Source organism: Balaenoptera borealis, assembly GCF_965194805.1.
Source record: "Balaenoptera borealis genome assembly, chromosome: 6".
NCBI classification, from domain to species: Eukaryota; Metazoa; Chordata; class Mammalia; order Artiodactyla; family Balaenopteridae; genus Balaenoptera; species Balaenoptera borealis.
Window position 1 is genome coordinate 48,240,180 of NC_138863.1, and position 24,129 is coordinate 48,264,308.

Sequence of the window (24,129 nt, forward strand, 5' to 3'; positions counted from 1 at the left end):
ATTTAAAATATTTTGATTAACTTGTTAACTTTGGGCAAGTTGGCTAAGTAACTTGTAAGGAAAAAGTTGGCTATGTAACTGCCCAAAAGATATATATATCTATTAAAGTGAGAGTCAAGATTCAAACTCAGACAATCTGAATTCGTGTGGATTCTTTTTTACCTCTTCCTACCTTGGCCTATTTTCTGGTCCCGCCCTACCTGCTCAAAAGGTATTTATCAGCCAAAATACAAAAGGGCCGGAATCTATTAAAAGATAGATGTAAATAATTAGCTTGCATTTCTCTTAAATAGCTTCCATTTTCTGTTATCCCTGGACTTCTAACTAATATATGTCTCTTTGCATTACCTGCTTTCCCTCAATTGTGTTTTATGGCTTCATCTGTTAGTTATTTCTCTCATACTGTAAATGTTGCCAGACTAAGGAAGAGACTATCTGGAACCATTTTAGTATATTTTTCTGCCCAATTAAGGTACATTCTTGGACAGAATTTCTGAAGATCTCTACTCTTTCCATAGATATCTGGTTATTGACAGTCATATTTCTCACTCACCTTCCTCTGTGGCTTTTCCTCCCGAATAGAATCTGTTTCAGTCAAGGTTCTTGAGCAGGTGGCCATGTCAAGTTTATCAACAGTTCTTTTAACTTGTCCCTCCTTCGGTTCTATTACATGATTTGAGGTTGCTTCAGTATTTTCAACATTTGCATTGGATGTGGGCTGACAACATTTGCTTAGTGAAAAATTCTTTTTCAGGCTACTTGTGCTTCGTGTTGGCTTGGGAGAAACAACTTTGGTTTCTACTGGCTTTGTGGCTTCTTTCACTTGATCTTCAACTTTTTCTCCTAAGTGTTCTTCTTGTACAATCTCTCTTAAAACAACTTCATCTTCATCAGACATTAGTTCCTCTTCTATGGTACTTTCTGAAACTTCTTGATCAATATCATGAGCTACTAACCGAAGGATAAGTTCTTTTTTGTTCTGAACATCTTTTAAAAGCTCCACCTTGGTGATATCCGGCTTTCTTATATTCTGAAATGAATTTCTGCAAACAGCCTGGAATTGAAGGTATAATGAATATCAAAAACAAATGCCTCAATCACTTTTCCTGTGATTCTATTATAATACAGCTATTTTAGTATGGTTTCTAGTTTCAATGTTAAAGTAGTATTATCTTCAGATGCCATGCTTACATTAGTAATATTTTAAAAAACAAACATGAAATTTGTAAGAAATATTTGTTGGTATCTATCATTTCTTTTACCTTCAGAGGTTATTTTATTAATCTACCATAATTTACTCCAGAGTTTAAAGGAAGGACTAAAATAGGCTCTTTTTCTTCTTTTTTTGGTTAAACTTCATATTTTGTTGCATCATATTTACTTTTTTGTTTTTCGGTTACTTTGAAAGTTTGTGACAGAAGTAGACATGATAATATATTTTTCTAAAATTGTAGATGAGTTATCATAGAGAAACTGAAATGTACATATTTTCAACAAGAAAGCAAGGTATTATCTGATCTTGACTTTTAAAAATGATGAATAACCAAGATTGTGAAGGTCTTTGACTCTTTAATCCCTATCATTCCACCCCTGATCCTTTGGATATATTTTCCAAAAGAATCTTGAAAACATATAAATCTTCATTTTTTTCTCACCTCCCTAGTCAAATCTCACTTTCCATTTTCAATGTCTTAAGACAGATAAAAGACAGTTACAATTAAATAACAGAACTTCCACATTTCAGTAGCCTTTGATGATGCCACAGAACCTCCAAATTGTTTTGAGTTAATACTTCTAGACCTCAACATCCCTGTGTAACACTGTAAGCCAGTTTTTCAGATATTGGTGCCCTAAAATAATATCTTCTGTGGAAACAAAATATAGAAACAGCCTCCTTAAGAATTTAAAACCAATCAGTTTTGATTTTCTGTGTTAGTGGAGGGGACCAGTGGTTTATAAAATCCAAAATCGTTCTATATGGCTTTGGAATTTGTGACTATATATGGTTTTCATATGTACATGTGTAGTGTGTTGGGAATTTATGGTATCTCAAAACAGAAAATAAAGCCCTTGGGTGAGGCCAACAAGTGTCTAGGTTTGCTGATCTAATCTACTGTTCTTTAGCTTCTTCTCTTGTCCCTATGCAGGAGATTGATACTCAGATTGGTACAAATCATATGTCTTTTCAGAGTTGTCTAGGTCTGCTTCTTTGTGTTTTATTTTGAGGATGGATTTTCTTCCCCTTAAGAGGACAGTGGTAATTCTTTTGGTTTAAATATTCCCATCCTGCTTTCCTGTGGTCTATAAATGACTTAATGAAAGAGAACTGGTAACTACGAGTAAGATTTGTGACAGACAATTCTACAGGTAATTAAAAACTGCTTTTGACTAATGTTATTCTGTAGTCTGTTCAACAAATTTTACTCCTAAGGGGTTACTTATGTATGAATGAAAACTACCAAATAATACGCTAATGCAAACGATGAGAATCCATGTGGAAGGATAAATTTTAGAGTTTGAAAGGACTGTCATCTGGTTCAAAAAACTTAGGGAAAAGAAGATTAAATTAGTATGTCAGCCCATAATAATCTCAGTATTTGAGTATGAAAACACAAAGTGCCAATTAACATATTTAACAGCCCTGAGACCTAGTTCAATGGGTTGCAGGATAGTGCTGGAGAAAATTTACTTCAAGTTTATACTCCAGGGAGAATGGTTCTATAAAACTTTGCTCATTGTCCAGGCCACAGGTTATACCCCTAAGCACACTCAGTCCTCTTATGAGTGAATACCATCAGTAGTAGAAGGGGCTCTGATAAAAATCAAAATGTGTAGTAGATCAGTGTAACTATTGGCCAGACCACCCTTTGTCCTCAGCTGTATAGTTTCCTTGTAACAAGGACATCATTTTGTCATTTTAAAGTCTCAATTAGTTTAATATATTTGGGGCCTAAGTATGGAGCTGCAGGGCAGAGCTAGGGACTAAAGCACGAGGAAACAGGTTCATAAATATGGCAGCAATAAAGCAGCTAAATCTAGAACAAGGATAGAAGAAAGAAACTTGACACTTCTTGAGAGTATAGAAGAACTTGAGAAAGGCTAATATAATTAAAGTGAAATAATAAGAAACAAGTATAACCTAAGAGTTTATAGAGTAGTAGTAATCAGCGTAGTCTGATGTGTGTTGATGAATGTTGTTAAAAGTAAAAAGAGTAGTATTACCGCTGTAGAGCCTTAGGTTTGAGAAATCTATTTTAGATAGTTTTATCATTATAATTTCAGTTAGCCTGATTTTACTGTTAAGGGTATGTCCCTATATTCCCATTATTTTTTTAAAGCCCATTTAAACTGATTGTCTTAGGAAAACTAGCCTGAGACCTTTAGAGTGAGCCACAGAGCTGATATGGCAAGTCCCAGTAAGTCATATAACTATACGAATGAATTTGTGCAACCAATTTTCCTATTGGGCTAGGCAATAACAACAACAACAAAAAATACATTCCCATATACCTATTTGAGGAAGGGAATCACAGAACAATCATGGCTCACTTTTTTTTTTTCTATTGCTTTTTCACTTACCTCAAAGGGTTTTACATCGAGTCGTCCCGTCTTATTCAGTGAGGTACGTCTTTCTCTCTTTAACTGTCCTACAGTAGATGTGTCTGAGGAATAACTTCTTCTACTTATTGATGCTCTTCTCAGTTCTGCTATGTTATGTCCAGTGTTTTTTAAACATTCCACCTTAAGTTTCTCAAGAGGTTGAGTTTTTACAGAAATTACTGCTAAATGTTCTGAGATAATGTTTGGATCTATTTTGAGTGGTTTATTCCCAACATGTGGAACTATTTTAATTGTAGAGTCCTCTACAATTGAATCTTTATTTGACTCTTCTTTATCTAAGTCAGGGATCACTTTAGCATGCCTTTGTGCCTTTTGAACAATTCTGTTAATGTCTAGATCTCCGAAGAGACCAGCATTTGAATACTTTGGACTAACTGTATCTAAGGGAAAATTTGAAACTTCATTAATAATTAAACTGGCCACTTTTTTAGGGAAAACTCCATTTGTACTTTTTATATCATAATAAAGATCTTTATGGGTTCCAGGTTGTTGTAGTACATTACTATAAATAGAATCAATAACCTGAGAAATCATTTCTATACTTTCTGGATTTAAAAAGCGTTCTTCAGAATCAGCAGCAACAAGATTAATATTACTCTTAGAAATTTCAGCCGTCACAGATTTTGTCAGTTGAGATGCAATTTTATTTAACTCGGGCTTTGGTAAGTTTTTTGCATGTTTGCTTGAGGCACTTGGCAACCTTACTATTCTGGCCAAGAACAAAGCCAATGCTTCCTCTAAAAACGTGGCATCTAACACAGAACGTTTTTTGGATGAAGACTTTTCCTGGGACTTAAATTCATCAACCATTTTGACCACTTTTTCCATAATTTTGACAGCTTCCAGAGCTAATTCTGAACTTGATAATTCTTCCTCTACTTGAGGTTGAAATTTAGAATTGGAAATTTCTTTCACCAATAAAAAACCTATTATATCAGAGAGAATATTACTCTTACCCATTAAATCTTTAAATATAGAAATGTGTGAGCCAGAGTGCTTTAAAATACTGGTATAAACAGAATTAACTACTTTTTCAACGGTTTCATTGTCAGCTAAAGGTACAGTAGGCAATTCCTTTGCTGGTGATACAACTTTAATCTTACTTTTGGAGATAAATTCTTGTATTGAATTTAATATTTTTGAGATAATTTTTTGAATTTCAGTTTCTAGGGATTTGGGTCTTTCATTATCTGCTTTCGGAAACATAGATAAAAGCTTCGATAAAAATTTTACAGCAATTTCTTCTATTATGTTATAAGGCAGTATACGAGCATGTGATGGTTGAGGCTGGGGAACATCAGCAGTTTGGATAACATCTTTAAGAATATTTTCAACAACATTGTTAACTTCTGCACACTGATATGGAGTTAGCTCTCCAGAAAAGTAGTTCTGCAACTGATTGCCAGTCACTTCTCGTAGAATTAAGTCAACCATGGTTTCTGAAAGAATTCTACATCCACTGGCTGCACAATTTTGTATAATCTCTTGTGATCCAAACTGTGACAAAAGATTATTATAGAGCGACTGAACCACTAATTGAATAATTTCATCATCATTGGGATGTAAGGATTCCACATACTGTATAATCATATCTTCATTTTTGGAGATCTCTGTTGTAACTGTACTTAATAACTTCATTTGAAGGAAATCTAGTTCTGTGAACCAGTTGTCCTCAAATGTTTCTGCTTCAGTGTTGGATACTGTTGAGAAAATTTTAGATGAAAGAGCATAAATCACATTTTCTAAGAATTCATGAGGCAGCATGATGGTATATGGCGATGATGTTTGACATTCTTTGCTGGCTGTTTGAACCACCTTTTGGACCTTTTTAACAACATCCTTAGTTTCCAGAGGCAAACATGATGAAGGTGGAAACTCATCACACGATATCAAATTTAGCTTATATTGAAAAATTTCACTTATCACTGCACTAGTTAGTTGTCTTGCTAAATTTCCCCCATTACTCTTTATATTCTTACAAATGGAGTCTTGAGATTTATATTCCTTCAAAATATTGCACACAGAGGAGTGAACAATTTTGTTGACCAATGTTTTATCAATTGATATTTTATCTAGGAAAAGTATCTTATTCAAAGAGGGTTTTTCAGTCATTTTATGCATATTATCCACAGTTATTTTCTTGACGTTGGATGGTGCTTTATCTATATTTGATTCTTTATGCCTGGGAGGTTCTTTAGGAACTGATGACACTTTATCTACAGGTGGAAAAAACTGATTTTCCTTATCTGGCCTAAATACCTTAATTTGAGCATCTGAAAACTCCTTCAACAGTGAATCAATAAGTCTCAGAGCTGTGTCATAGAGTTCAGCTTGATTTTCATCATCACTTACATTTTGACATCTATCATATGTTTGTGTTTCTGGTGAGGAAGAAAAGACCAATTTGTTAACCATTTCAGTGATAACATCTTCTAAAAATTTAGCAGGAAAAATTCCAGGTTCACTTTTTGGTGGGTACTGAGGACTGTCAGATTTACTAGGTTCCTTTTTAATATCCTTAACTTTTATTTTCTCTTTTTCTCTTTTGTCCCCTCTCTCTTTCTCTTTCTCCCTCTCTTTTTCTATTTCTCTTGCTTTCTCTTTTTCTTCTTTTTTCTCTTTGGCAGGGAGATTTTTGTTAATTGACAGGTATAAATCCTTTGTTGAAATGGACTGTGCAAAATCCTCGCCAACCTCTTGAACTAGAGGCAGTGATATACAACTTGGGAGACTTTGTCGTTTTGAATAATCTGCTGATTCTTGAGAATGATATATTCCTAAGATATTATCATAAATATTTTCAGTGACATTTTGAACACATTCATAATCTGAGCACTGTCCTTCCTTTATATCTATTTGAGCTGGAGAGTCTTTCCTCTCCTCATCGTTTGGCTTTTGGGCAACTGTTTTCTCTATTGTGGTCTTTGTATTTCTTGCTTTGGTTGTCAAAGAAGATAACTGAAAGGGCTTGTCTTTTTTTAATGAATTTTCTCTTGTTTTGTCAATCTTCTTCTCAATGTCTATTGCAAAATCTGGTCCAAGTATTTCCTTTTCACATTCTGTACCATCAGTAGCTACTAGAAATTGTGTGTGTACCTCCTTACCTTGCCCCTCCTTATTTGAAGGTGATATGCTTTTCTTCTCAATTTCACTATTTTTAAGTGTTCCCTTCAAATACGGCTCCTGTTTATCTTTACTTTTCACACTAGTAGTTGGAGAAGTAACTTCTGATACATTATATTTTTGAATTGGAATTCCCATTTTATTTTCATTCTCTTTCTTTTTATTTGCCACATCTGCAGCTGACCCTGATAACAGGTTAACCATGTTGCTTTTCATAATTCTAGTTACAGAGGTAACTTTTGGATCTTGGATGTCACCTTTTTTCATTGATGCCTCCTTAGTTTTGAAACTTTTCTTTTTACTCATTGCACCTCTATCTATTTCCAAAGTATCCAACACATTTTTCTGGTCTGAGATTAGAGATGTGTGTTTATATGAGTGTTCTGGTAAAGTAAGTTGGTTCCCTTTTAAGCATCTGTTTATCTGTGTAGAGGTTTTCTGTGGAAGGTGTTTAACCCTTTGGGTGATGTTATCTGGATTTAGAAATGAATAGAAGGTGGAAGACCAGTCTCCTGAAAAAAGTGGTTGAATCTTGAAAGCAGAGATGGCCTTCTGGGCTGAAGCAGCAATCATTTCTGTAACAATGTTATTTTTATCATCCATCTGAATAGCATTAGATCCATACTTTCCTATGAACTGATCATACACAAAATTGGATATCTTATCAACTGTCTCTTTATCAATTGGTGGAAAAGAAAAAATTTCTTCAGCATTTGGTAGAACTTTAATTTCACTTTTCCTAAATTCTCCTATCAGAGAGTTTGCAAATTTTATAGCCAAGCTCACAATGTCTGGCTCTGGTGTTTCTTTTTTCTTAGAATCTTCAGTAATACTTGAAAGAGAGTAAAACTTGTGAACAAGGTCAACAATTACATCTTCCAAAAATGTAGCTGAATATAGAGAAGGCTGTCTCTTTTCTTTACCAGGTTTAGTATGTACAGAGACATGGTCATAATTAGATAAGTTATTGGAAGATGATTTTTCACCATGTAAAAATGGCCTCAGATGATGATCCATGATTTCCTTCATAATGAAACCAGCTATTTTACTGAGGAATGAGCCTCCTTTTTTGTCTGCATCTTTCTGGACTTCAGCTTGAAATTCAGATTTTTTCAAAATATTATTACATATAGAGTCAACCAAATTCTCAATCACTTCTAATTGCATACTCTCTGTGTTCTCCTCTGCCATAGCAAGACGGATCTCATGTTCAGAAATTTCTTTGATAATTTCATCAGTTAATTTTGATGCTGCATCCACAAACTTATAATCTGGTGAAACCTCTTCCTCTTGTAGTTCACTTTCAGTGTCAGTTGAAGGGAAGATATGCACTAGAAGCTTGTAAATCATGTCTTCTAAAAGAGAACGTGACAGCACAGTAATACATAATGGCAAGGCATGGCTATCTCTCATGATGACGTTGAGCACATTTCTGATGATTTTATCAGCTTGAGGGGAAGAGTAGGAAGAAGATACTAATTCTCCTGAAACTAATGACTGCACCTGATAATCATAAATTTCTTCCAAAAGCAAATTATATATTTTTCTTCCAAAACAAGCTGTGTCACTTTGTATAGCCCTATATATTTGAATCAGAGATTTATATTCATCTAATATTTTTTCATAAATTAGGTTGACTGTTTTTTGAACCATTTCTTTATATCCTTCTGAAAAACACATATCATCATCAAAGTTTTCTGAAACTAAAATCTCCGATGTGGTGAACTCCAGAACAATTGATTTTACTAATGTTGTAACAATGCCAGTAATTTTGTCTTTTACTGTATCTGGGTTTTCAGCAGCCAAGACATTATGTGAGAATGCATAAAGAAGTTTACATAAAAGTTCAGAAATTACTTCCTCCAAAAAGACAGCTGAATTCACAATGAAAGACAACTCTTTTTGTTTAGGATCTACTACTTTCTGTTTATAAGTTTGATCAACTGCGGCTGAAAGGAGAGTTTTATCTCCAGATAAAAATAACTGAAGATGATGGTTAAAGATTTCTTTTATTATAAAACTTGCTATTTTTGAAACAGGTATATTACTTATACCTTTTTTATCTTTTGTAAGAGACTGGTATATATTTGAATAGGAAAGATCAGCATAAATGGAATCAACCATGGATTGGATATCTTTTTCTGAAATCATACTATGTTTTTCATTCCCATGTTTAATAATACATATTGAATGTTTTGAAATTATTGACATGATTTCATTTATCAGTTTTATTACTGTATTACTTAAGTCTGATTGAGAAGTATTTGGGTGTTCTGTATTGGAGGCCAATGGACTCATCTGAGATATAAGCTGAGACACAATTTTTTCCAAATGAGTATGTGATAACATAGTAGTATATATTGTTGAAGCCTGTCTTTGGAATCTTGATTTAGTAATGTCACATTGAACTTTCTTTATCAAAATATCAGTACTAAGTTTGGATTGTGATCCAAATGGAAACTTTTCTATAAGATTTGGATGAATTTGGAAATCAAAGGTTTCGGCTAGGATGGTTTTAGTTATCCTTGCAGCCAGTGTCTTTGTGTCATTTAGAAAATCTTTATCAGGCATCATATCCCTTTCATATTCTTGCACAACTTTGCTGTACACCATGTCAATAATGTTTTTGACTACATCTCTCTCCACTGGAGGCAAACATAAATTTTCCTCAGCATTCTCTAAAATGCTAACTTGGGCTTTTGAGAATTCCTCTGTTATGAACTGTATGAGTTTTTCAGCTTTATCAAACAGTTCATCTTCTGAATCTGTTACTGATTTTGTTTGTACAATGCCTAACACCCTGTGGAATATCTTGCTTAAAACCCCAGAAATCACATCTTCCAAAAAAGTTGAGGAATAAACACTGGCATAAAACCACTGCCTTTTCTCATCACCAAAATATGTATATGATGAAGAAGGTAATGACTTTCTGTCCACAAATGGCTGAAGATGTTGTTGACAGATATGTTTAATGATAAAACCTGCTATTCTGTCAATAAAAACATCATTACTGCTTGTGATATTTTGCTCAACTGATTCTTGAGACTCAGAGTTTGAAATATTTTTGAATACTGAGTCCACAAGATGCTGAACATTGTCTTCTGAATAAACAAACTTGGTTTCTTCATCTTTTGAAAATCGAATTTCATGTTGGGAAATTTTCATCCTAATATCACTGATTATATTTGAAGCAATTTCATTGAAATTAACTTTTGATCTATCTTTTGGAGTTTCTCTGTTTGCAACAATGCTAGATGCAGAAGGGAAAATTCTAGATAATAGTATTCTGATCATGTCTTCTAAAAATGTGTATGGCAGCAAGGTGTTATATGGAGATAAACTCTGACTTGGCTTGGTAGACCTACTGATGTTACTAAGAACATCTTGAATGATATTCTCAGTTGTTGAAATAAAATATGAAGAAGATGACAAATCCCCAGAAAACAATGGATGAAGAAGGTAATCTGAAATAGCTGCTACAACTAAGTTGGTAATTTTTTCCACAAAAATATCACTGTCTTCAGACTCTTTATCAACCTCAGGGTCTAATCCATGCTGTTTTAAAACATTTCTATAAACTGAGGTGACGAGTTCATCCACAATATCTGTATCTACAGAGGGGTAAGACTGTTCTTTGTCATCATATAGAATGTGAACTTTAGCTTTGTCAAAATGGTTATTTACTGAGTTTACTATTTTTTGGGTCAAGTTTTCCAGCTCAATTTCAGTGTTATGCTTTGGACTGAAAATTTTTGATAAAAGTCTGGCAACAATTTCCCCTACAAATGTCTTAGGGTAAATACCTGAGGGTGATGATATCTGGGGTCTGTGTGACTCTATGACTTCACTGAGAACCTGTTTAACCATACTCGATATTGTATCCGATGGAGTCTTTGGACGAGGTAAACCTTCTCCACACAAAAATGGTTGAAGATGATTTTCAATAATCTCTTGGATAATAAAACTGGCTATTTGGTCAACCATAATTGGGCTTCGGCTGACTATACTTTTCTGTATTGAAAGAAGAGAGTCAGTTGTTTGCATAATATTTCTATAAACAGAATCCACCATCTTCTGGAGGTTTTTTCCTGTACATAGATATTGATTATCATATATAGTGAACCAAATTTTATGTTTTGAAATGGCTGATATAACCTTATTTATTATACAGGTAGATATTTCATTAAAATCTGAACTCATGAAATATTTTTTTCCCAAAGAGGACGCCTTACTGGGTGGAGGAATGAGTTGAGATAAAAGTCTTCTGATGATATCTTCTAAAAATGAGTGTGATAACATGGTGCTATAGCCTGCTGAAGACCTAGCTTGGGAAGTAAATTCTCTCAGGTTGTTTTGAAGTTTCTGTAATATAATTTCAGCGTTGAGAGGGTAGTATGAATTATGTAAGAGCTTTCCCTTGAAGCAAGATGGGAGTTGGTAGTCCAAAATCTCTAACAGTATGCTTTTCGTTATTTGTTCTGCTATTGAAGTACTGTCACATGCCAGATTACCACCACAGGTCACTTTCAACTTATATTGCTGTGAAACATCATAATAAACTGAGTCAACGATCCTACTAAAAGTTTCTTTATGGATTGGTGGAAAACACAGCCTTTCTTCAGAATTCCGTAAAACAGTGACCCTTGCCTTATTAAACTCATTCACTACATTGTTGACAAATAATGCATTCATCTCATTGAGCTGGGCTTCAGTGATGTTTTCATTTTTGCCCCACAGTGAAATAGAGAGGTTAAAAAACAGTTCTGAAATTATGTCCTCTAAAAATGTGGCTGAATAAACACCCGTATTCACATCTCCTGGATATAGCTTATTATGGATGGCTGTTGTATCCATATCCTTTGTTCCCTGTCTTTTAAGAGGTGACACATTAGCAAAATTTACTGAATACTTCTTGCCAAATGGTGCTTGTATTTTGGAGTTAATTACACTGAGATTATTCAGGGGTCCTGTCAAAGCATTGCCATCATAACTCGTGAGTCCTAAAGAACCTTTACCTTGTCCTAATTCTGTTAACTCTGGCCTTTTTGTTTCTATGAAACTAGACTGTATTTCTCTCGTTCCATACTTCAAATGCTTGTTTGCAAAAGGTGGACTTTGGGGGAGTTGTATACTGTGACATAATTTATCCATCAATGATTTAACCAAGCTGTGGGAAAGAACAGTAAGAATAGAGTCTGATGACAGTAAATCTTGATCCATTTCTGCCAGATTTTCCAAAACGTCTGACATATAATCCCCTTGAAATTGTTCACAGTCCATCATTCTCTTACAATAATCAAATTCTTCATCTTGTACACTTTGAAGTATTTTAAAAAGTTGACATTCTTCTGCTGATATCTCTTCAGAAAGAGGGCTATTATCAAGAAAGACAGAGTTTGTGCATTTTTCTAAAAGTGTTCTAATAAGTTTCTCACACACAACATTGAGAAGGAAAACTGATTTGGGGGTGAGCCCTAAGTTATTTCCAAGTATGTTATTACATTGCCAATCATTTGATGATGAGAAAAATATTCTTGCTTTTTTATCAGCATCCATAGCCTCATCTGGCTGTTCATCTGGTAAAAATAAATCCAAAACAATACTGAAAACTTTGTTGACTACTTCTTTGGCTTCATGAGTTTTTAAGCTACCAGCCAGACTATCTAACTTATGGGCCAGATAACTTAATTTATTTTTTTGAATGATATGATCAGTTTTGTGAGTAGATAATTCCCAGTCTCTGGAAGCTTTCTGTCTTTGCATGGTATTTTTTTTGTTGCAAATGGGCACACTATTGCTTCTAAGCATGGAAAATGGTCTATTTCTTCCACTGTTTTCCAGGTGATGATTTAACCCTATTTCTTTGGACAGTACATGAATCACACCTATTAAGAGATCCTGAAAGAGATCATCAAAGTCAGCAGCAGCTACTCCTGGGCAGCAAATATACTTTCTTTTTAACGAAAACATTTGCTGTGCAGTGTCATTCTCTATGATGTTACTATTTAAAAGGATTTCAGCAATGATTTCAGAAATACTTAAAGCAAGTTCTCCAACAGAAATTGACCTACTCTCAAACACTTGAGAATCAATTGAAATAATTGTGTTAAATACTGCATGGGAAGCTTTCTCCTTTTCTCTGCTGTCTGTGGTGCTATCAGAAATGCTTGAAATTAAATGGCAAATGACAGACTCAGTGAGATGTTCACAAAATTGATAAAGCGAAGAATCATTGTATATGCTTCTTAGAGGCTGTTTTGATTCATATTTTTTTCTTGACAGTGTGGAAACAACAGACACCTCCTCACTGGAAACTTAAAAAAGAAAACATTACCATTTTAGCATGCATTAAGGGACATATGGAAAATTCTATATATTGGTAGTTATTTACATATGAATTTCACCTTTGGAACACCTCACTAAAGAAAAAGAAAAATCTAGTCAAGAAAGATATTGGGTTTTCTTCAGATACTTATTTTCCCACCTGTGGAATCTTAGTTTTAGCCATAAAGTTGAGAAAATAACCCTGAAGAATTCAAATCTCTAAGTCTAGTGCTGATACCTGTCTTGCTTAGATGGGTTAAGGTGCTCGAAGAAGCTGGAAATCCTGGGGCAGAGAAATGATTTCCAAGTGTGGTGTTACATCTTAACATGTCTGCAGTGATCTCTAGAGACTTCATATAATTATTTTAAAAATATTTTTAGTCAAACATATAATGTTTTGTATTACTTTTAGGAAGCTAAAGAGTTGTGTTGCAATAACAACTTGACTGAAATAAAAGTGTGCTCACTTCAGAAAGGTTAGGGATGGACTGTAACATCAGCAGGACTTTAACCCCTAGATTAGTTTGTCACAAAGATGATGGGCCAACCCAGCCAGGCACAGGACTATATTCTGCTATTCAACAGAGTACTGCAAATCATATACCTACTTGGTATGGCTGATTTCTTGGAGTGGTAGCCAGAGCTACATACTCTTTTTTTCACAAAACTTTCTCAGAATGTAATAACCTATTATACCTCTGCATGTGGAATCAGACAAGACTCAGTGGAGAGGGGAGGCTTTAAGCTGAACTTTGACAGCTAGACAGGTTTTGGCCATGTTGAGATGAAGGGAGGGAGGAAAGAGTGCTCCATGTGGAAGGAACATGAGTGAAATTGCTGGAAGGCCCCGGACATGTCTGGGAATAGAGAAGAGATGTGATAGAAAGAGCCAAATACCAATGGGAGGGAATCATGGATCTTCTCTTGTTTGCTTTGTTTTTCTTATTCTCTAAGTTCAATTAGGCTGTGCTTAAAGAAATTCTACTTATAAGCTTGCAATTTCAGACACACAACTGTCCACCTTGAAATCATACCAGTTTTAAGTATAGGAAATGGCCTCATTGTGCAGGTAGGTAGGACTGATAGTATGTGTTCTGCAATTTGAATGATGGGCAAGTGATGTATCTGGACTGGTAATGTAGCAACTAATTATTGGCAACTAGAATTACTGATCCAGTTCAAGGCTATAATAGATTATTAGATTGAATTTTATGAACTTTCCAATAATAGGTTTTCACATATGAAAATAGCTATCACATATGGTTCAACCTCTAACATATACAAATAAGCATTTTTTAAAAGGGAATGAAAATATATATTTAAATATATGTTTAGAGTATTATACCTAAAAGGAATTTAATTACACTGGAATACAAGCAAAATAAGATGTTTAACACTACTGTTCTTATAAACTGTGACTAATAATAGCAACGACTTCAACTGTACACGTTAAAGTTGAATCACAACCTTCAATCAGTTACCTGTACATTTGGTATGATTATAAAGAAGTCATGCATGAGAACTTTAAAAGATCTTTGGAACTCGTACCTCATGTTCAACCAAAATCCCCTGCTTTAAAAAAGTCACATTTTCTCTCATCTGCAGATATGGAAAATTGAGAGACAGACCTTTTCAGATTCAAACCATATGAATTTTTTTTTTTTTTTTTTTTTTTTTTAGTATCTTGATATATTAAGAAGTAATTAAATACCCTCCTAAGGCTGTTTTCAGAAAAACAGTAAATGAAGCTTCTTGGACAGGAGATCTTTTAAATATATCTATTTTTTTCTAAATTATGCCCACTTTTAAATATATCTATTTTTTTCTAAATTATGCCCATTCTTGCTTACCTCTAGTTTCAAAGTTCTTGAAATATGTGACCACAGATGTGGTGACATGTCTTGCTACCAAATGAATTTCATTTGGACCCAGTTCATGATCAGCAAAAGCAATGACTTCAACTTCCTTCAGAGTCTTTATCTTCAGGTAACTCTTATTTTCCCATTTTTGCATTAAAGAAAAATCTCCCCTGCTGGCTTCAGGTTTTTTGTTTTCTTCTTCAGGTATACAACTGATTCTTTTATCCCACATTCTAAGCAAACTTTTCTCCTCATTCTTTTGACCATATATTACAGACAAAGGGTTTTGCTTTGATATGAAAAATGGTTTCATTGTTTCTGTGCTTTCGTTAATGTGTGGTTGACTTGGAAAGCCGTAGCTTGACAGCACAGTACTGACAATATTTTCTGCGGCTAAACAAATTTTGAGTGGAGAGACAGTTGTCTGAATTTGGTTTGGCTCAACAACTGGTTTGGAGATCTCATAATGAAACACTCTTGGATTTTCACCTTTTCTCATTTCTGTGAATGACATGACTTGCTGTAATGCTGTTTCTGTGGATTCATTTGCTTTCTTTAACAGTTTTTGTAAGACACTCCCTTCCGGGAGGGAGCCATTTCCTTTCATAGCTTGATCAAAATAGCCCAAGTCAGATTCCTTTGGGCTAAAGTCTTGTACTTTGTTTCTAGAGCATGATGGTATGTTTTCTGAATCAGGCCTTTCCATTGGCTCTGAGCTTCTAATTGTGTCTTCTACAGAGGCTCTGGAATATAAGGGTAAATTTGATGAAGACTTATACCTTTTTTTCTTATCTTCCTCTGAATAAAACCCTAAACCTGGTACACTGCTTTGTGGAGGATGATTCCCGAATCTTACTTCCTTTAACTTTGACATGGGCATTTTCGTATTAGTTGCTAATTCAACCTGATTAACAATGTAGGTATTTTCTACTCCTTGGAACAAACTTTCCTTTGGAAGGTTTTTGATCAGAGACTCATTGAAATGAGTACACTGGTCCATCAGTGTACCAATTATCTCACTTGCTGCAAAATTTTCTTTCAATATGCTAATTGAAGATGGTTCTGCTTGGCTTATTTCTTTGTCCAGCTTGCTCTTAATTATACCAAGCATGTCGCTGACAATATTAATGGCATATGTAAGTAACTCTGAATGGAACGAATGAACCTGTAGAAGGGTATTCTGTACATTTTCCTTGGAAATAACAGTACTTGACTTGGATTCATCAGAAACCTTTTTTAGTGGTTGTAATTTTGGCAACATCTTTTTGCTTAATAGTCTCTGTTGGACAGGAAAAAGGTTTTCTACAGGCATTTTCGCTACTTCAGAAAACTCATATTTAGAGATATGTTTAAACTGTAAGTCTACAAATGACTCTAACAGGTTTAAAATCCTTTCTACAATTTCTCGAATAATTTGGTTGCTAGAGCCCAAAGGACTTTGGTCTTCGGTTTTAGTGTTATATATTGGTTCATTGCTGAGGATGTCCTTGGTTGGAAAACCATATTTACTTTTAGTAGTAATGTGTTCTTTCCTACTTGCTGGAGTTTCTTTACCACGTGGGGTGGTCATTTGGGATAAAAAGCACAGCTGTAATTTTTCAAATAGCATTTCAACAATTTCCTTTCCAAACATATTAATTTGTGCTTTGGTGTCTTCAGCTCTCATAGAAGCTCCCTTAAAACAACTATGAAACCTGTTTTCACAATCCTCAAGATGTGGCAAATTTAAAAGTGAAAGAGAATATTCTAATTCTTTTGCTTTTATTGCAATTTCAGTCAAACCATTTTCAGCTATCATCAAGAGCTTACATTTTTCATTTTCCATGTCATTTGATTCTGCTTGCCATTTGTCAAACATTTTTTTAAATATACCTTCTTTAGGAAAAATCTGTTCTAACTGTGAAGAAACATTTTCCAAGTAAAAACATGCTTGTGGTTTGGCAAGAGACTCTGCACCTATATTCCCCTGTGAAAGTTTGGGATCATCCAGATGACAGAATATAGGATTACCCAAATTTTGGTTATTTGTAGCATATAATCCTTGCAAAACCATACTAACTATTTTATTTGCTGCCATGATTTGATCAGATGGTAAAGCTTTATCACTTACCATTGCTCTAATTTGCACCACCTTTTCAAATTCTTTAACAGTTGTTTTCAGGATATTACTTATTATATCCTTGGCATACATTTTTAGTTCTGAAGTAGGCAACTTCACTTCCAGTAAGTTTTTGGCATCTCCCGTTGGTAGGATGTGTGGCAGCCCAATGGCAGTCTTGGACCAGGTGTCTTTTGGAGTCTTCTCTCTAGGACCTAATTTAGTCTTGCTTTTGGCCTTAGTATGACTAGGTCCTAGGTGTGGTTTTGCTCTAAATTTAGGCAAAGGAGTAACTTTTGATCTTGCTTTTAAACTTGTTTTAAAACCTGGCTTAGGGTTGCCCTTAGGGCTCAGTTTAGAAGTGTGTAGCCTTAGAGGTTGCAACTCAACAGAACAACCTTTATGGGACAGGGCCTCTTCTAGATAAAGTGAGGCAAAATTTGTGATCTTATTGAGAACCATTTGGACTAAATCCTTCCCCACTTTTAATGGTGAATATTGTAAAAAAGTTTTTTCCAACAGAGAGACATTTTGACTGCCTACATAAGGATAAACCTGTGGTAGCATATAGTTAGTGAGATTACTTCCTATTCCTGCTTGTGTAGTTTCTCTGATGCATGATGATTTCTTTGGTAAAATATTTTTGTCAGTTGCTTGTACTTTATTACTTTCATATAACGATGTCACAACTACAGAGTACATTTTCCCCAAAACGCTTTCAATTATGTCACTTGCTACACTGTTAATATGGGATTGAAAGAAGTTTTTTTGTGTTATGTCTAATGTTTTAATTTTAGAGCTAGACATAAAGTGGGGGATTTCATTAAATGAAGGCAAATGACCTATGATTTCCATTACTCTTTGACACACTTTACTTAAAACTTCTTTCACTGCACTGAATAATACAGTTCTTTCTTTTTGTTTTGATTCTTCATTTTTCATAAATATTTCTTCTAGAACAATTCTCTGGCTTTCCCTTTCCAATGCCATTTGGTTTTGTTCTAATGGATACTTTGAAAACAGAGACAGTTTGGTGTGTGTTTCCTGAGCTCTTTGTCCCAGTGATATTTCATTTGATGCAGTTAGTTGTGAAAATAAGTTACGATTGTCCTTTGAGTAAAAACTGATTTCCTTTAGAGATCTTTTATTATATAAAATCTTTAAGATACTGTTGACAATTTCACTCACAGTGGTGATTTCTTGGAATGAAATGTTGTTTGGGTATGGATGCATCTTTTGGATTTTGAGGTCTAAGTCATTTTTAATCAGCTTCAAAATGGCACTGGCAATGACGTCAGCATATTCCTTAAGACTAGCTTGTGATAGACGAATTGTAGATCCAAGTTTTTCTCTGTAACTGGTAAAAGTGAAATCTGTGAGCTCTTCACTGAGAACAGTTTCATTTGATATTTTCAGAATATTCACATTTGATTCCACCTGGCTTGATTCACGAAAGATGCTGTCATCTCGTCTACAGTTTTCCAGTTCTGGGCTCAGAAATGACTTTTCTTTAGGCTGGAAAGCAAGAGTAATTAACAAATCCATTCTTTCTGTGGCAAATGATTCTAACCGATTGAAAATAGTTTTAGTAATGAAGTCAGCACTTTCCTCACATGGGTCAGGAACAGATTTCTTGGGATCTTCTTTCTCTACTATAGTTATATGAGTATCATTAGCATAAGCTGATTTCAGATTTTTTGAAGATGGAAAATGCTCTGTTTTTCTTTCAATTTTTGACTCCATAAGAAGAGGCTGTTGACACTCTGCTTTTGGAAACATATCACAAAAGGTCAGAGGCAATCTTGTAGAAGTAGGATCCTTTGAATTTATGCTAAGTATGACAGCAGAACTGAGATTATGAAGAACAATATCTACTATATCATTGGATATCAAAATGACATCTGAGTTAGGAACTGAAAAATTTGGAAGAATCTTATTTGCATCCTCAATGAACATTTCAGAATTTGCTCTGGAATGTTTGCCAGCTATGCTACATTTCAAAGCGGGTGTGGCAAATGAGAGATTATTCTGATACAGTAGTTTTTCATAAATATCACATAAGATACTTTCAATGGTATCTTGTATTTGAAACTGAAGTACTTTTTGATACTCAGTCTTAATAAACAGCTTTTCAATAATACCTTCTTGCTGATCTGAATTAATCTCTTTGTCAGAATTGTTTTTGTCACATTTTCCTTTAGATGATACAATATCTAACACTGTGTTAACAATTTGACTTGCAATACTTTCAGAAACCACAATGTTATGAGTTAAGAAAGAATTTTCCCTTTCTTTATCTAATTCATGTTTGATTCCTTGTAAAATTTTTCTGGCCACTTCTGTTGCGTATGTATTTAATTTATTCAAAGAGACTTGATATAATGAGTTGGTCTTTTCTGACATAATATGATCCACTGAGCAACAGGAAAATTGATCATCAGAATACAAATCTTTGGCTGATAATGCTTTGCTTAATGTACTCTTATCCTGCTGAATAGGTAAAGCCATTGGAACTGTGAAGTTGATCTGGGGACAAAAGAGAGATTGTACTTTGGAAGTAGCAAAAGTTTCTAAACTTGTTAATATTGTCTGTACAATATCTTCAACTGTGTTTACTTTAGCCTGTTTGTCAACACTGAATCTGGACTGAAGAGTATATGGATTCTTGTTTGGCACAGTGATGGAGGGCTTTTCTCCTCCACTGGTGTGTTCATGAAAAGAAACATTTGTTGAAAAGGTGATGGTTTCATACCTGTTTTCACTTGCATTTCTCCCTGTCATAGCAGCTGAATAAAGTTTATCAAACACAGTTCTAACAACATCATCTGCCACTATGGTTACATCTGCTTCAGACACCATCATTTTATCTATAAATTGAACAGATGTTTGAGCAATTGTCTCTTCAACATTGTGAGGGATGCCACTTAAATAGGAGTGGGAGAGAGAAAGCACATTTAATTGACTGACCAAAGCACTTTGAAAAATTTCATTCAAAATATTTCTTATAATGGGAACAATTGGAGATTTCTGTGGTTCTTTGAGTTTCACTTCAATTTTGTTTAAGGTTCTTTCTAGAACACATTGTTGAAGAGAATCTGATTTAGTTTCTTCTCTAAGTGATCTTCTCTCTCCAATGAATTCTTTCTCTGTATTTGCAGCATCTTCTAGAAATGAATCTGATTCAGCTCCACCAGGAAGAAAATTTCCAAAGGTTGGCCTGTATCTATAAGTTTGAATGCCTCTCTCTTCAGATTCAGTTTCATTAAGCATATCTGAGGATACTGCATCTAAAATTAAACTGACTATATTCTCGAGCATTTGTTTGTCAGGTGGTGGTGCTTCCATACTTGTCCTCAAATCTAATGAGTTCATATTTAATTCTGTTTGAATAGCTTTCAAAATAGCACTTGATACCTTCTTTGCATGCGTGTATAAAGCAGACTGCAATAGTTCTTCATGTGTGTCCGTGAAAACACTGGGACTTTCACATTCCAAGTCCATCTTACTGCTTCTTTTATTTCCATCATTGATAGAAGCCCCCAGAGTTTCTAAATTTCCATTGGCAAACCCTTCTAGTTTAGCAAAAACCATATTAAGAATATCTGAAGCCACAGCTTTCAGTTTATTAGAATGAATTTCTTTTGTGCTCCCTGTTTTGGAAGACTTAGGAGCAATAGATTTTTCCTTGCTTTTAGTCATCTCTTTATTACTCTTCTGAACCATCCTGGAAACTATGCTGGAGATTATGTCAGTGCACTTGGCCATTTCCTCAATAATTGAAGTAAATGATAGGCTGTCAATATCAAGAGACTCTGAGACAGCTTTAAATCCTGAACTTACAGAACTACTATCCATGTCAACACTACATAACTTTGCAAGGATATATTCCAAAATTGTTGTGGAAATGAGCTGAATATTAGACTGCATTTCAGTGGCTGTTTGCTGATTCTCATTTGTCTTCTCTCTGCTTAGGTTACTACAAGATGGTTGACAGTGAGGGTGGGCTCCTATGAGCTTGCATAACATTTCATAGAGTGTTTCCCCAATATTATCTAACACTTGCAATCTGGAATTCTCTTTGAGATCTTTTTCACTAATGACACTATGGAGAGCACATGGAGTAGCTAAAAATTTGTAAAAAGTTTTCTTATCCTGTCCACTTGGCAAAATGTTCCCTTTATGAACATTATCAGATCTGCATGATGTCATAGGCTTTGGATTATCTGAAGGGAGTGAAATATTGCTTTGATCTGCATGTCCACTTGATAATATTTCACAAATGCAAGTTAATAATGGAGATGCCATAATGTCATCACTGAGATTTGAGACAAGAGATTCTAATTTATCAGTGTCAGTAAAAAATCCTTCACCTGTAAGGGATTTGGTATGGTCTGTTTCCCTAAGATTTAGGTTTTTATTGAGTTCCAGTTCATTCTGGATAGCATGCAAAACAATGTTTACCACTTTAGTTGTATAAGTACTAAGTTGAGATTGTAATGAAGATTGCTCTGCAAGTGAAGGTTTGAAGCCCATTTGCAATTTTAGACAAACAAATAACTTCAGCCTTTTAAAAACTGCATTAATGATCTTATCAGTAATGTCATCTATAGGCTTAGGTTCACTTTCTTCAGATTTTAACAGGGAAGGCTTTGCAGGATCTACATCGAGTGAAGATAAATATTTCATTTTCTTTTCACTCTTGAACCATATTTTTAATGGCTTTTGATTTGGTGCTTCTTTGACCATGTGGAGAGTGTCAGGACTCTCTAGAGAAGTTTGATGAACTGACGATGAAATGAAACTTTTGGTGGTATTGGGAATGCAGCTTGCCTTATGAAGTATATTTAATACAGCATCTGTTATTTCTTGAGCCACTGCACTAATTTCTGACACAGAAAACATCTGGTCCATCCATTCTTGATGTGACAGTCCTTGAGGTTTTTCTGAAACAAGAACTGAAGCTTCTTTGCCAGTTTTACTGTCTAAGTGACCAGGAGGAATAGAAGATACATCCTTGAGCATTTCCGTTAAAATACTTTTAACTATGTTTTCTGAAGCCTTGTGTATTTGATGCTTTTGATCTTGGCTGAAAAACAAAATGTCTTTATTTAAACAGGGATTTTCCTTTAAAATTTTATTCTTAAAAAATGGTAGCTCAGTCTTTAACTTCCGATCATGAAATGCAATTTTGCTTCTTGGAGAAGCAGGCCTTATAGGTTGTTTGCTATTTCTTTTGTATTCAAGACAAGTGTTTCTTTCTGTAAACCAATGCTCAGGAATCTGTTCTTGTGATTTTGCTTTTTCATCTTTAAAAGATGAATCAAGCACATTTCCCACAATTTTGTCTATTTCTTCATTATCATCTTCAGAATAAAGGACCATGCCAGGAACATTAATAGGTGGAAATGGTCTTCCAGACCCAGGACCATTAGATAATCTAGTGCCAGTGAGTCTGTACTTTACTTCAGTGTCAGAAGGACTTCTCAGTCTAGAGTGTCTACATTTTTGATTATCTGCTTTTACTGGTTCCTGATGTAACTGAGTAAAGATATCATCGAGCAGCTTAAGGAGTACTACTGTTTCATCAGATGCAATAAGTCTCTCATTATTAAGTTCGGTTTGTACATGTCCTAGTATCGTGCTGATTGCTTCCTCTATATAGCCAACCAAAGAGGACTGGGAAAAAATATTTGACATTAAATTTTGTATTTCTTCTTTAACAATTAAATTAGCTGCATCAAGTTCAGGACTACATTTCTTTTTGTTGGCTTTTATAAGGCGCATATATGTTGGGTCTGCCATATGTTGCTGATAGGAAAGTTTAGCTGCATCTTCAAGATGAGGAAGTTCATATTGCTTGCAAGATGCAAGAGTCATCAGCTTTTCTAAAATGGCATGCACCATATCCTCTGCAATATCACACATGGGTTCCACAGTATGAGGCAGTGAATCTATTAAAGGTTTTCCATATGATGGAGTGAGAGATTCTCCACTGGATGTTAAGCTTGGTTTAATGTTGACTGACAAATCTTCTTGTGAAAATATCTGGATACATTTTTTCTCAACTGCAGACTGTAGCTTCTCAAGCATATTTTCCACGATCTCTGAAGCTACTGAGCAGATATCAGCATTAGAAACCAAGTCTCCTTTTTCAGGCTCACTTTGGTCAACAAAAACTTCAGCAGTAACAGAAGAAATAGAAGGAATGCCCTGTGTTAAATCAGACATTATTTCTTGAAAAATGCTTTCCAAAATCAATTCAGTTTCCCCTTTTAAGCGACACTTAAAGTTAACAAAAACATTCTTTAAATTCTTCATTTCATTCATGGCTTTTGTTTTTTGATCAGAAAACAATGGACTCTCTAAGCCATCTGTTTCAGTGGTAGCATCCTTTGACTTTTTTGTGCCCGTTTCAAATGATGCTAGAAGGTGACTATCAGATTTACAACTTCTGAGCTTAGGGTATGTATATATCATGCTTGTTTTATTATATTTTAGTTCAGATGTTGTAGGTTGTCCTTTAATGTGATATGTTTTTCCCACAACTGTTCTTTCCACATGGGCAGATGGTGGTTTTGAAGGTGTGGCTGGTCGCCTTACTGATATGTCAACTGCAAGTGAACAGGGCTCTCCCTGAAATGTTTTAGTTGTTGCAGATGTGTAGCTTCCATATGTAAACTCTTCACTGCATGTGCTACAAAAACTCGAACTATCTGAAGAGAGGATGGAGTCATCAGACACTGGGTATGCATTATTTTTCAACCTTTCTTCATACTTTGTGATGGCTGGGTATAATATACTGGTCACTGTAGCCACAACCCAGGTCATTATATTCTGAATTATGCTATTCAGTTCCCCAGAAGTTACCTGGAAAAGAGGCAAGCAGGAATGAAAAGAAAATCATGTTAACAACTTACTCTATTCTGGGACAGAGGATAACATTTAATTTTTTATGTCAAACAATGCATAGCTTGATACCATCATCATTATAAAAAGAACACAGTGAAAGAAAATCTATTTAGAATTTCAAATTAATTTCAAGTTGGTTTATTCTGTGCTACAGTAAAATACTTCTTGTATAAGTTTCCATTTGACTCCCCTTCC

The 24,129-nt window shown here is 34.7% G+C and overlaps 1 protein-coding gene across 1 annotated transcript in view; it reads right to left on the reverse strand.

Annotated features, from left to right (window-relative positions):
* Positions 1-24,129, reverse strand: part of FSIP2 (fibrous sheath interacting protein 2) — a gene marked incomplete at its 5' end in the record, with an annotated part of 129,851 nt that overhangs the window by 19,193 nt on the left and 86,529 nt on the right. The window contains 3 exons of the mRNA XM_082397630.1: positions 554-1,054; positions 3,580-13,058; positions 14,919-23,892. Coding sequence (XP_082253756.1) covers positions 554-1,054; positions 3,580-13,058; positions 14,919-23,892 — 18,954 coding nt within the window. The remainder of the gene's footprint in view (positions 1-553; positions 1,055-3,579; positions 13,059-14,918; positions 23,893-24,129) is intronic.